This window comes from Olea europaea, chromosome 4 (genome assembly GCF_002742605.1).
Source record: "Olea europaea var. sylvestris chromosome 4, O_europaea_v1, whole genome shotgun sequence".
In the NCBI taxonomy this organism is placed as follows: domain Eukaryota; kingdom Viridiplantae; phylum Streptophyta; class Magnoliopsida; order Lamiales; family Oleaceae; genus Olea; species Olea europaea.
Window position 1 is genome coordinate 87210 of NC_036240.1, and position 14902 is coordinate 102111.

General features: G+C 36.0%; 1 protein-coding gene and 1 pseudogene across 1 annotated transcript; both read left to right on the forward strand.

Moving 5' to 3' along the window:
* Positions 1 to 9590, forward strand: part of LOC111394002 — a 22470-nt pseudogene extending 12880 nt beyond the window's left edge.
* LOC111393159 lies at positions 2503 to 4833 on the forward strand. Its single transcript, XM_023018551.1, has 2 exons — positions 2503 to 2960; positions 4470 to 4833. The coding sequence occupies exons 1-2, from the start codon at positions 2756 to 2758 to the stop codon at positions 4754 to 4756; spliced, it is 492 nt and encodes a 163-aa protein (XP_022874319.1). The 5' UTR covers positions 2503 to 2755; the 3' UTR covers positions 4757 to 4833.
* Positions 9591 to 14902: the final 5312 nt, after the last annotated feature.

Below are 14902 nucleotides of genomic sequence, written 5' to 3' on the forward strand. Positions count from 1 at the left end.
AGACAAACTCAAAAGATAAGGTATCTAATTTCAAAAGGAGAGGTCCACTAGCAAGAAGATAATGGAAAAATTCGGTGGAGATAAGATGGCCTAACTACCCAACAAAGAAAGGTGGAAAACAACTGTCCAAGATAAGATTCCAAAATCTCCTATAAGAAGGGGCATGAAGGAAGAAGGAAGGCATCTCGAAATAGCATATCTCTGAAACATATTTGAGAGAAATATTTTGTAATCTGTATACACCACTTGTATTCAGAAAAAATATTAGATAGTTTGAAGATAAGAAAGCGTGTAATAAGGTAATCACTTATGGAGTTTTAAACTTCATAAGGTGAGTAACAAAGGTATGTAAATATAGTTTGTAAGCATGTACAATTTCAATTTATGAATATCAAAGTAAAGTTTGTTATGTTCAACAAAGCTTACATAAAAGGATTTCTTTAAGTTTCTCATGATTCCTCGGCAGTACAAATAGAGATTTTAAAAGATTTTCAAAACATTGATTTTGAATGGATGTTAGCCATGTCAAAGTACCCATATTTGATGAATGGTTTAGGGGAAAAGGGCAATTTTCTAACAAAATTGTAGCACCTTGTGTGTGAGTTATCTTTTAAAATTTCGTTCCAAGTAGGAACTTGATTCTGAAAAGAGTTTGGATAGAGGTGAAAACAGAGACTCTGGATACTATGAGATAGCGTCTGTGGAAACACGACTAGTTCTCTAGAATGAGAAATGCAACCTTAATTGAAAAACCTTTTGCGGAAGCAGTTGTGGACCCAAATGATTTCAAAACATTTTAAAACTTTACTTGATTCAGAAGATTGATTAAAGTACATGCAAAACATCTATAAGAATATACTGGAGGGAAAGCCTTTTTATATCAATTTGATTACTGTAAGTTATTACTTGTTTTATATCCTTATGCTTTAATTATTTTGATGAACAATTCACAAGCATCCACTTCTACCACTAATGATGATAAGAATCTTATATTATTTTTAGATGAAAAAGATGTTTCGTTCTTATTTTAAGTTAGCAGAAAAGTCTGATGATATATTTCCTGTTGGCATAGAAAAAATTAAAGAAATATATAGAAATATAGATTATAATTGTAAATATAATACAAAATTTGATTCTGTAAGAATTAATAGAGAAATAAGAAAGATTGATGATATTATAATTAAGCATAGAGATATATAAGAAGAAGTCTCAGAAGGATTAGTTCTACGATATATAACTAAGAAAGGACAACCTAGGATTTTTGAAGAATTATTAAGATACAAAGAATATTTAAAAGTGTTCAAAAGATTAAAAAATATAGAGATAGATCCTGAATAATAAGTTCCTAAAGATAAAGGATATATCTTACAAATAATTTTAATAGGAGTAAAATAATACTTTTCATAGAAAAGGTTATTGTGAAAAATAGGCTCAATAATTCAGCCAATATAAAAACTATCCCGTTAAAATGGTCACGGTGGGGGAGAAATTAACAAAAAACTGGATAGAATTTCCAACCAAACGCATGACAGAAGCAGAATGGTAAATGAGGCGAGATAAGGGGCTTTGTTTTTGATGTGATGAAAAATTACTGTGGGCGACCAGTGTAAGAATCGTGAACTCCGTGTCCTACTAGTAGAAGGCGATGACGTTGAAGACGAGGAGGCCTTCAAAAATTCAATGGTAGATCAGCCCCTAAAGGTCATCGACAAGGTGGAGTTATCACTTAGCTCCGTGGTCGGTCTAATCACACCAAGCACAATGAAATTGAGGGGGACAGTAGGCACTAGCATAGTAACAGTACTGATCAACTGTGGGGCAACCCACAATTTTATATCACTAGAGGTGGTCCAGAAGCTGAGGATTCCGATGGCGGCAACAACGAACTACGGGGTTGTGATGGGGACAGGAGAGTCGGTGAAGGGAAGGGGAATTTGTAAGGGAGTAGTTCTAGAATTACATGGTTTGACTATAGTTGAAGATTTATTGTCCCTAGAATTAGGAAGTACACATGTGGTACTGAGATGCAATGGTTGGGAAGTTTGGGCAGCATGGAGGTTAATTGGAAGCTCCTCACCATGAGGCTCTGAATGGGTGAGACTTTGATGACGTTAAAAGGAAATCTAGGGCTTAATAAATTCGGAATTTCATTAAGGGCAATGATGAAAGCCTTGCAAAATGAAAGTCAGGGAGTCTTGATAGAATTAGAAGGATCTTTTAGTAAGTCTGCTGGGTTGGAAAATGAGTTGAGGTTAGCCGAGGGAGTGCAAAGAGTGTTACAGAAACATCAACAGGTGTTTAGGGACCCACATGGGTTATCCCCAAATTAAGACACAAAACACTCAATTCTGTTGAAGGATGGAACTGAACTAATTAGGGACTTTTTCAAACCGTTTTTTGTTTTCGATTTTCTAAAACGATGAAAACGTGTTCTTTTTTCCATTTTCGAAAACGAATTTTGAAAAAAAAAAATTGTACTAAAAATGGAAAACGGTGAAAAAGACGTTTTCAGCGTTTTGGAGCCAAATCAGGAAATGAACCAAAATGCAGAAAACAATCCCAAATTCCTCTTCCTCCAAAACCGTGCGTGAGACGGGGAACTTGTACCAGAAATTATTTACTCATGAGTTAAATTCAATCAATCACATTATTTTTAGCTTTATGGAGTAGAAAGAAAGGGAGAGAAGTCTTGGCCATTTGCATTCAATTTGGAATCGTAGGGAAGGAGCAAACAAATCGATAGGTATATAGAGAAATGGGTTGCTTGTTCTCGGGATTGAATGCCCTTTACGACGCTGTTAATGGTGGAGGGGATGTTTGGATCAGTGAGAATCGGTTCAGGATCTTGAGGCAGCTGGGAGAGGGTGGATTTGCATACGTTTTCCTTGTCAAGGAGGTTATATCTGATTCATCCAACCCTGGAATTTCCAAGACAATCAAGGACTCTTCTCATGTCTCTGGTATTCATTTTCTTCCATTTCTGTTGGAATTTCAAGTGTTTAATTGAATGTTTACAAAATAAATTTTTTTTTTATTGGTGATATTAGTAAGTGCTTATTTTTATGGGATCTTTTGGTTTTGATGTGGGATATGGGAATTATTTATTTATTCATTTATGATTATGGGTGGTTGTTTTAGCTTTTATTGAGTCTCGTTTCACAAGAGAAAAGGAAGAAGGGATCTTGCATGAACATTAATGTAAATTGGAAATATCCCCAAATTTGCCAGTTTTCGCTACAGATCTGGAAATTGAAGTGGCAAAGCTAGTGATTTTCTTGCTTTGAAAAAGTTATATATGTTAGGTCTGTATTATTGCCTTCTTAGAGATTGTTCGGTTTCTATGGATTTGTAGGTAATTAATGCTTTATTGATATGAATTTTGGTATTTGAAGGTTGATTTTCAGAGGCCCACTAATAAAATATCGGACAAAATGAAATACAAAAATAAAAACTAGCTGACACCGTGCCTCTAATTTCGCCAATGTCACCTAAAAGAAGGAACTAACATACCTTAATTGATGTCCTTCTTCTGCATGGAATGGAGCTTCAAACTGAGACAAATGGAAATTGCAGTTGCAGTAATCTGATAACTATTTATAATAACCTTTGAGTTTTTTTTTTTTTTTTTTTTTTTTTTTTTTTTTTTTTTTTTTTTTTTTTTTTTTTTTTTTTTTTTTAAAATTTTTCAAAAACCCTTTGTTTTTTTTTTTTTTTTTTTTTTTTTTTTTTTTTTTGTTTGTTTTAGCTATGTTTTCTTGAGCTATAAAGTTTTTATATTTTTGAGGAACTGTAAAAGGGATTTGCTTGAGCAACCAAATCATGGCTGAGAGCAATTTTCATATTGGTACAGTAATTTTCTGAATTTTGTCAATCCCTTTAGCAATAGATTAAAATGTCTTGCTCTTTGTTATTGTTTAAGTTTTTGTATTATGGGAAAGCTCACCTCTTTATAGCTTCGTTTTAGAAGTAGAATTTGTGACACATGAAATCGTTTGTGTTTCTTTGTTTATATGATCTCTTGTTCTTTATATCCTGTTAGTTAGGTCATATATGCCCTCCAACATATGTTTCTGCTCCGTGTTATAATTGCTAATGTTTTAATATAGATGGAATAAATGGGCTGGAAGTGAAATTGAAATTCACATAATCTGCATTTTCTGAGTTAAGGGTAATTGGTCTTTAATTTCCTATTGAACCTGCCAAGGAAAAACAATGCAATAGGTATTTGAGACTACAGATCCCACTTGCTTGATATTTTCCCAAATGGTTTTTATTTTGGGGGTAAACCATTGATGCATTTTCCATTACACATGTTACTGTAAAAGAAATATCTACTATTTATCTACACAATTTGTGATTGAATTTTAGTTATTTTAAGAAATGTAATATGTTTGGTTCAACAATGAAAAATTCTGATTTGAATTTGTGATATTTAATTTTATTACAATCAAACTAGAAAATATATGTAGGTGTTATTTCTTCTAAAAATGTCAATGGAAATGGGATCGAGCTAAGTAATCCAAGCAGCAAGGCATCGTCTGCTTCTATACCCCGGATTCTTCGGGGTGAGGGTGAGATCTTGCAATCCTCCAACTTGAAAAGCTTCGCATTCAGTGATCACATGTATTGCACAAACACAAGCACAAGCACAAGCACAAGCACAAGCAGGCAATGTATGTATTGCTTCCTTCAACTAGAGTTGCAGTGGAATTCGCAAGTCGGTAGAGAAGATCAAATTTGCACAACCAGACTGTGAATGGAAAGCATAAGTTATGGAGCCACGACATGTTTTGCACACATTCTTTTGCATTAGAATAGAGGGGATGTTCCCATTAAAAAAAAAAAAAAAAGAATAAAGGGGATGTTATTTTTTTGGATATGATACTTGATTGTGAGTATAATAACATCAAATGTGTTATTTGCCTCAAAAGGACTATAAACTTTTGAAGTAATTTGTACACCTAAGGTTTTAATCAAGACAAGTTTTACATTTCACGAACATGTTTCATGTTATTGAATTTCAATTTATGTTTTTGTTTTGGCTTGGTTATTTTGTATTTATGCACGATTAAAAACTATCGTCCCGACTCAAAATGGGGTGGAATTTGCTACCCATTATTGTATATTTTCCATTGCTTGCGTAGTGATGGAAATGAAAAATAATTACAAATGGAATTAGTTTTAAGAACTTCAAGCAATCTGTAAGATATGGACGAGCCATTAGTTTTAATCATGGAGATATGCATAATGGTCATATTTGAACAGAAATTGAAGTTGGTTACTAGTTTTAAATAAAAATAAAATCCAACGACTAACATGAAATAATTCTATAAAGTTCAACTAATAGTATGTTTAATACTATATCAACATTAAACTATTAAAATTTATTGAATAATTAGATTTCTTGAACAAAATATTATAAAAAAATATTCTAAAAATTTCAAAGTAAACGCGTTTCCCAATTTTATATTTTGAGAAACAGTTTTCCAGAATGACAAAGAGAACGTATTTTCAGCAATTTCAAAACAGGCACTCAAAATACAAAACTCAAAATGAATTCAAAATTCAAAATTACAAAACTGAAACACGAAGAAAACAGCTCCTTAGTTTCAGGCCATTTCGATACCCCCTTATCCAGAAAAATGAAATTGAACGACTGGTAGCTGCAGGAATTATTCGACCAAGTGTCGGCCCATTTTCTAGTCCGGTGTTACTTGTCAAAAAAACGATGGCAATTGGCATTTTGTGTGCAGACTACAGGGCATTGAACAAAGTAATCATTCCAGACAAGTTTCCAATTCCTGTGAGCGATGAGCTTTTGGATGAACTTCATGGAACTACTGTGTTCTCGAAATTAGACCTTAAATTGGGATATCATCAAATTAGGGTATGGAAGGTAGATGTTCATAAGACTGCATTCCGAACACATGAGGGGTAACATGAGTTCCTTGTCATGCCCTTTGGTCTCACTAATGCGCCGGCAACTTTTCAGTCCCTGGTGAATCAGGTTTTCAGGTTTACCTAAAGAAATTTGTTTTGGTCTTCTTCGATGGTATTTTAGTCTACAGCAAGGATCTTCCAACACGAGCAACACTTAGAGATAGTCTTTACTTCTCTATCTGCCTACCAGCTATATGAAAGTTTCAAGAAGTGCATTTTTGCCCAAAAATTGATAGAGTACTTTGGCCACCTGGTATCTAAAGAGGGAGTAGCAGCTGACCCAAAGAAGATAGAAGCCATGGTGCAATGGCCAACCTTGTAACATTAGAGAACTAAGGGGATTTTTGGGTTTAATTGGGTACTACAGGCGATTTGTGGCAGGGTATGGCACAATTTCATGGCCACTGATGCAACAACTAAAGAAGGAAGCCTTTTGATGGAATGAAGAAGCAGAACCAGCATTCCGAAAATTGAAAATAGCCATGACAACCATACTAGTCCTAGCTCTTCTAGATTTCTCAAAGCCTTTCATCATTGAAACAGATGCATCGGCCACGGATTGGGGGCAATACTTATGCAAGAACAGCAGCCCATCGCATATTACAGCCAAGTGTTGTCAATTAAGTCACAACACAAATCTATCTATGAAAGGGAATTGATGGCAATTATGCTGGCGGTCTAAAAATGGCAACATTATGTGTGTGTTTAAGCCATATTAATTTGAAAGAATGTATTTTGGAATAATAGATTGATGGAGAATGTGTGGTTAAAAAATGAGGAAAAGTTTTGTATTTGCGTTTAATATTATTTTATTAAAGAATATGTGGTTGAAATGATGTCAGATCACTGTTTAAGAATGTATTCTTTTAAAAAAAATGTGGCTCAAACAGGGCATATATTATGGGAAGAAATTTCATAGTACACACTGATTAGCGCAGCTTAAGGTTCCTTCTCGAGCAAAGAGTTCGATGAAATTCTAGAAGTGGGTGACTGAAATATTGGGATACGAGTTCGAGATACACTACAGACCAGGGATGGAAAATAGAGGCACAGACACCCTGTCACGCCTTCCCAACCCAGTTGAACTAGCTGCCCTTACATTCCTTCAAGTATTGGATGTACAGTTAATGACCAATCAGGTAAAAGACGACGCGCTACTCTCAAAGATAATAAAGGAGTTACAAGAAGACCTAGATGCTCATCCCAGATACTCAATCAAACAAGGTAGGCTATTATTCAAAGGAAAACTTGTCGTCCCTCTCTCCTCTCCCTTAGTTCCCACTATTCTTAAGGAGTTTAACTACAGTACCTTCAGAGGACACTCTAGGTTCCTTCGAACTTACAAAAGACTGACTAGCAACCTTTACTAGAAGGAGATGAAGAAAGACATCAAAAAATTTAGGCCTAGGCGTGGTTTGGTTTGGGCTAGTTTTGACTTTAACTCGAAACCAAAACCAAATTAGTCGGTTTGGATGAATTTCAATCCAAACCCACCCACTTTAGTTTTTAAACCGAACTAAACCAAATCGAATTGGTTCGGTTAGTCGGTTTGGATTTTTAGTCCAAATTGGTTTTTTTTTTAAATGTCTGGGTTATGGGCATATTTAGATTACAAAAACTAAAATAACCAAATTTTATATTACAAGAACAATTGACTAACAAATAAAATCAAGTTAATAGAGACGGATCAACATAAAACTTAAAAGTTTTGTTGTTTTTCTATGTATTATGTAGTCTGACTGCTTGAGTAAGGAAAAAATGCTAAATATAACATAACAAGATTGCAAAAGGAAATTTTCAATTCTATTACTTATCAGCAAAATCAAAAATTGGAAGGAATTGAGATATAGTTATGTGATTAGGGCTTATCTTTTGATTTTTTTTTTTAAATTAAAAAAAAAGTGAACATGTAAGTGGATTGGGTTGATTCGGTTAACCAATGGTTTGAGACTTCAAATCATGACTGAACCGATGCACCATGGTTAAAATAAAACTAAACCAAAACCAATTACCTGTGTCAAACTGATTCGAACTAACACGAGTCGGTTCGACTTGATTGGTTTGATCGGTTTTTCGATTTTTTTGCCCAGACCTAAAAAAATTTGTGGAAGAGTGTACAATTTGTCATAAAACAAGTATCTTACCCTTTCTCTGGTCAGACTTCTACAACCCTTACCAATTCCCTGTCAGATATGGGAGGATATCTTAATGGACTTCGTTGAAGGGCTTTCGACATCTGGTGGTTACAACACACTGCTGGTTGTGGTCGACCGCCTGAATAGGTATGCACACTTCCCACTTTTGAAGCATCCCTTCATAGCTTCAGGGGTGGCAGCCCTTTTGTTAAAGAGATTGTGCGACTTCCTGGCACCCCAGCTCAATCATTTCTGATAGGGACAAAGTCTTCTTAAGTCAATTTTGGGCATAAATTTTTCGCCTACAGGGAATGTATTTCCGTCGAAGCATGGCCTATCACCCTCAAATGGATGTGCAAACTGAAGTGATTAACATATGCATTGAGAGATTTCTTCGATGTTTTTCTTACGACAAACCCAAAAATTGGTCCACTTGGGTCACTCCATTTCGAGCTGTTTATGGAAGGGACCCCGCTTCTTTAATTTGTTATGGCAGCCAAACTACTAGGGGCACTCTATCGAACAATAGTTGCAGGCCAGGGACTTAATATTAGATGAATTGAAAGCTCATCTCAGCCGTGCTCAAGCTAAGATGAGGTTAGCAGTAGACCAACATCGAAGAGACGTCCAATTTGCTGAGGGAGAGTTAGTCTATGTCAAGTTACGACCATACCGTCTCCGTTTCTTAGCAAAATAACCAAATGAGAAATTGGGGCCTAAATACATTGGCCCATTTGAAGTGTTGAAATGTATAGGGCCAGTGACCTATCATCTGGACTTGTCTTCCACAGCCTCAATACATCTAGTTTTTCATGTATCTCAACTAAAAAAGGCTCGGGGATCAAGAATAGCAACCCAGCCATTTCCAACTCATCTCACTGCTGATCTGGACTGGGCTGTAGAACTAGAACAAATCCTGGATGTCCGCCACCTCCAAGTCAACCACTAGTAAAAGAGGTAGTGATCCAATGGAAAAGCTTACTTGTGACAGATACTTCAGGGGAATTAGTGGACTCTATTCTACAACACTTCCTCAACTTCCACCTTGAGGACAATGTGTCTTTGGAAATCGGGCGTATTGATAGGCCTCCCATCCACTTCACCTACTCTAGAAGATTCAAGAAGGGTGGAGAATCAACTGAAAGGCAGGCTTAACAAAATTCTATTACAAAAGCATGTGGGGGGAGGGGAATAAATTTATGAGATACAGGTTATAAATAGGGAGGAAGAAATAGGAGATAGGCAAGCAATCATCGAGTAGAAAAAGTCTGGTTACTTTCTTGTATTTCGTTTCTCTACGTTTACATTCAGCATTATAATAAAATCCTCAGAATTTTCATCTCTTTCAGTGGTTTCCCATTAGATTCTTACGGGAGATACTTCATAGCATCACACACTACAGATTATCAACACCCTATGCTCTTCTTCTGCACACTAGCAGTTTTGGTTCTGGTGGTTGCCAAGTTCTCACATATGCACAAAGTTCGTATATTTGGAATCAATGCTGATCAATGAGATCAAATCCATTAAATATACCCATTACAAGTTTTCTATCAACTAGGATAATTTGATTTTATCTTTTATGCTCCGATATCCTTTTGTGCTTATTATCATGATTATATTCCAAAAATCTTCTTGTTCCTTTCAAGTTCTAAGCTATGTGAGACATTTTTTGTTTGACATTGAAGACCATGTTGTTGTGGGCAATACACACTATCTTGGTAGAGTTATCGGATGAATTTTCTATAAAAGCTTGGGAGAAGTCTCCATTATATTACATGACCTTCTGCAAAATGGTAGATGAACCTTCGTGTCTTTGGAACTATTTTGGTACAACTTTCTCAGTTTCTAACATTTAAAAAATAAAAATGCTCGTATTTGGGTAGGTTTGTCATGAATTATGAGTTCTTGGAAAGTGCACGTTGTGTTGTTTTATTAATGAGAATTGTTGGTTATTTGCATCAGGATCACTACCTTCTTGACGCCCACATGTTTTATTTATTTATTTATTTTAATTAGTCAAGTTATGGTTCCTAGGTTGTAGGATTTAGTTAATTTGTTATAACGTGCAATGAGTCATGGCCTAATTCATGGACACTTTGGTAGTTGTTCAGTTTTTCTTTTTTCTATATAATGTAAGCTTGATGCATTATGAATGCAAGTTTCAATTCCCGTATATCTTCCTCCATTTTTCTTAATTTTGCTCTAATCAAATTGTTCTTTCATCTTTAAAACTAACAATTTGGTGTCAAAGCTTTATTCTTGAGGGATCTGTGAGTTCATTTGAGTGTCCAAATGGAAGGTGAATCCAGTTTTTCATCAATGGCTCTGCCAACTTTCAATGGAGACAACTATCAAACATGGACGGTGCGTATGGAGACATACCTGGATGCGTTCGATCTGTGGGAGGCTGATAAGAAGATTATGAAGTTTAGACTCTCCCAGCAAATGCCAGTATGGCACAAATCAAGACACAAAAGGAGATAAGGATAAGGAAAACAAGGCGAAGGCATGTCTATTTGCGGCTGTTTCACCAATGATTTTTTTACTAGAATTATGTCTCTCAAAATATGATGGAGATGAAAGAATTAAAGGGATGCAAGTCCTGAACTTAATTAGGGAATTTGAACTTCAAAGAATGAAGGACTCCGAAACAATTAAAAATTACTCAGACAGGCTTCTTAGCATTGCAAACAAGGTGAGGCGTCTTGGATTTGCATTTATTGAATCAAGAATTGTAGAAAAAAATTCTTGTTGCAGTATCTGATAGATATGAAGAAACCATCACTACCTTGGAAAATACCAAGGATCTCTCAAAAATTTCCTTAGTTGAATTACTTAACGCATTGCAAGCACAAGAACAAAGAAGACTGATGAGGGAGGATACAACAATTGAAGGAGCTTTGGCAGCCAAGCATAAAAAACATGGCCAAAAACAAAAAGAAAAAGAAGAAGGATTTTGAAGGAAATGGAGCAAGCACAACATCAGCCAATGTAAAAGGGAAGAATGGAAATTATAGGAAATCCTATCCACCTTGCCAACACTGTAGAAAGAAGGGTCATCCTCCATTTAGATGTTGGCGTAGACCTGATGCTAAGTGTTACAAATGCAATCAACTTTGACATGAAGCAGTAATTTGCAAAACAAAAACTCAGCAGTAGGAAGTTGAAGCCCAAGTTGCAGATCAAGAGGATGAAGATCAACTGTTTGTGGCATCTTGCTTTGCAAGTAGTAGTTCAACTGAAAGTTGGCTAATTGATAGTGGTTGTACCAACCACATGACCAATGACAAGGAACTTGATATGATCCAGGAGTCGAGCCCGACAAAGGCAAGTATGAGACGAGGCCCGTTGATAGTCGATGACAGACCAATGATGCGATCAAGGGCAAAGCAAGTGAAACAAGCGATGCGATTGCTCGTTCAAGAAACCATTGATGGAACCATGTTCGCGACTCAAAATGGAGCAACTTTCATGTTCGGGTTGAAGGCCGAATCGACTTGGATCAATTTGTTATCAAGCAATGAAAGCGGAGGCAGAAAACAACACCATACGGCCGCACAGGCAAAACTCCATGCGGCCGCACACATGGTTCCCAAAAACCAAAAGTCCAATTCCAGTTGAACCATGCGGCCACACAAGCCAAAAAATTGGCGAATTTTCTATTTTTGGCCGAATTTCCTAGTTTCGATAGAATTCTTATGAAATCAAATTATTACCATAATTTGATGGTTTTGGACGTTTTTATTCATTAGTATAAATAAAAGATTACTTTTCATTGTAACAACCTTTGAACTTTTGACTTTGAATTAATATTATAGAGAGAGAAATTTCTTCTTTCAATTTATTGTTCTTCTTGAACAATCTTGGAACTTATCAAGATTCAACTTCTTGTGGCGTTCTAATCAATCGGATTGTGGGTTCTTTTAATTGTAATCAAGGGGTTTTAGGTTCTTCGCTAATCTAGGGTTTCTTAGTTCAATTCTTGGGGTTCGAGATCCAAAACCGGTTTAGTATTAGCGTTCTTGGGTTCCACATCAATCTCGTTGTAGGTTTCGTAGTTTTCATTGCTACTGGGTTCGCATCAGAACTCTTCAGAGATTTGAGGCCAACTAACATTACTAAAGTTAGAATTGGCAATGGTGATTATACCTCTGTCAAAGGGAAAGGTACAATCTCAATAACCAGCACTGCGGGCATAAAGAGAATTTATGATGTTCTCTACGTACCAGATATTGACCAAAATTTGTTGAGTGTAGGTCAATTGATTGAAAAAGGCTTTAAAGTGATCTTTGAAGATGGTTTATGTCACATTCTTGATGTCACGGGTCAGGAAATTCTCAAAGTGAGAATGAAGGGCAAAAGTTTTTTCTTTTGATCCCATCAAGGAAAAACTTGCCGCATTTTTCGTCAAAGCCAGGAACACCGAGATATGGCACAAGAGACTTGGTCACTGTCACTTGCAAAGTATGCAGCTCATGAAGAAAAAGGGGCTCACAGTTGGCTTACCAACCTTTGGAGATCACTTACCGATTTGTCATGCTTTTCAATACGGTAAACAAAAAAGGAGACCATTCCCAAAGTCAACCTAGAGAGTAACTCACAAGTTGCAGCTAATCCACACAGATGTATCTGGTCCTCAAAGAATTCCATCATTAGTAGGTAATCAGTATTACATTGCTTTCATTGATGATTTTACAAGAATGTGCTGTATTTTTTCTTAAAATTCAAGTCAGAAGTGGTTGGAGTGTTTTGAAAATTCAAGAAAAGGGTGGAAAACCAAAATGGCTTCAAAATTCGAGCTCTAAGGTCAAACAATGGAAAAGAATACACCTCAGAAAAATTTAATTTGTTTTGCGATGAGGCGGGCATAGAACACCAGCTTGCGGCTCCCTACACTCCACAACAAAACGGAGTTAGTGAAAGGAGAAACATATACATAATGGAGATGATCAGATGTATGCTTCATGATAAGGAGTTGCCAAAAAAGTTTTGGGCTGAGGCAGCAAGTATTGCAGTTTTCTTGAAGAATAGATTGCCTACCAAGGCATTAAAGGATAAAACTCCATTCAAGGCATGGTATGGCTATAAACCTTCACTCAATTTCCTTAGAGTGTTCGGTTGTACATGTTTCTCTCACGTTCTACAGGTCAAGTGTGACAAACTGGACAAGAAGTCAGAACCAGGCATCTTTGTGGGATACAGTTCTTCCTCTAAGGCCTACAAGGTGTACCAACCTCAAACAAGGAAGATAATTGTCAGTAGGGATGTGCTCTTGACTGAAGATGAGAAGTGGAACTGGGAACAGGTAAAAGAAACATCCACAAGCAAATCGAAATCAAGCCTCCCTTCCAAACAACAAAAGTACAAGCTCCTGAACAGTGGCAAGAAGATTTGGAAGATGAACCACCAATCCGTGGAACAAGACTGCTCCATGATATCTATCAAAGATGCAATGTGGCCATTTGTGAGCCTACGAGTTATGAAGAAGCCATTAAAGGCCAGAAATGGAATAAGGTAATGGAGGAGGAGGAGTTGTCAATGATATAAAAAAAAAAAAAAAAAAAAAAAGACTTGGGAGCTAGTTGATAAACTGAAGGATAGAAAAGTCATTGGAGTGAAATGGGTGTTTAGAACCAAGCTCAATGCTGATGGATCCATCAACAAACATAAATCTAGGTTTGTTGTCAAAGGGTTTGGAGTTGATTACTCGGATACATTTGCCCCTGTTGCTAGACTAGACACAGTTCAGCTAGTACTAGTTATAGTAGCTCAAAATGTGTGGAAAGTGTTCCAATTAGATGTAAAATCAGCCTTCCTAAATGGTCTACTACATGAAGAGATATTTGTTGAGCAACAAGAAGGATTCTTTGAAGAAGGCTAAGAAGACAAAGTGTACCTACTTAAAAGGCTCTCTATGGCTTAAAACAATCGCCTAGAGCCTGGTATAGTAGGATAGATGATCATCTGTTGAGCTTCGATTTTACAAAAAGCCTATCAGAAGTCACTCTCTATGTCAAGAAAAAAGGGAACGACGTTCTTATTTTGTCATTGTAAGTGGATGAATTGTTGGTGACAAGTAACAATGCCAAATTTGTTGATGAATTCAAGCAAGAGATGATGCTGATTTTTTATATGACAGATCTTGGTCTAGTGACATATTTCCTTGGTATGGAGATCAAACAAGATGAAGGAGAAGTTTTCATTTTTCGAAGAAAGTATGCTAAAGAAATACTTAAAAAGTTTCTTATGGAGGAATGCGAAGCAACGACTACACCAATGAGTCAAAAGGAAAGCTTACGTAAGGAGGATGCCACAGATAAAGTTGAAGAAGGCTATTTCAGAAGCATGTTTGAATGTCTAATGTACCTATCTGCAACTACGTTAGATATCCTTTTTGCTGTAAGCATTCTCTCTCTTTTTATGCATTGTGCTATTGAAATGCATCTTAAAGCAGCAAAAAAAGTCATTAGGAATGTCAAAGGGACTATCAACTTTGGTGTAAAATTCAAGAAGTGTCAAAACTTCAAGTTGAAAGAATTTTCTGATAGTGATTGTAACGCCCCAAATTCTCGGAACCCGAAGCGTTAAAAATAATAATCATTTGTTTCTTTGGTTCGATCCCGTTGACGCTAGCTAAAGTATTTTATAAATCCGATAATTTTTTCAAAATATATAAAAATATAATGGAAGGTAGTTATCTATATAAACTTAGGCAAATGTAGCAAAATTTGATTTTGAAAAAGATTTAGAGGCAATTCGATAATTACGGATTTAACAACAGCGGAAGAAAAATATATTTGGTCTAGCAAATGTCTATTAAAATT

Coding starts and splice junctions, on each gene's coding strand:
- LOC111393159 (XM_023018551.1), top strand. CDS start 2,756: ATGGGTTGCTTGTTCTCGGGATTGAATGCCCTTTACGACGCTGTTAAT. Junction 2,961..4,469: donor GGACTCTTCTCATGTCTCTG/GTATTCATTTTC, acceptor AAATATATGTAG/GTGTTATTTCTTCTAAAAAT.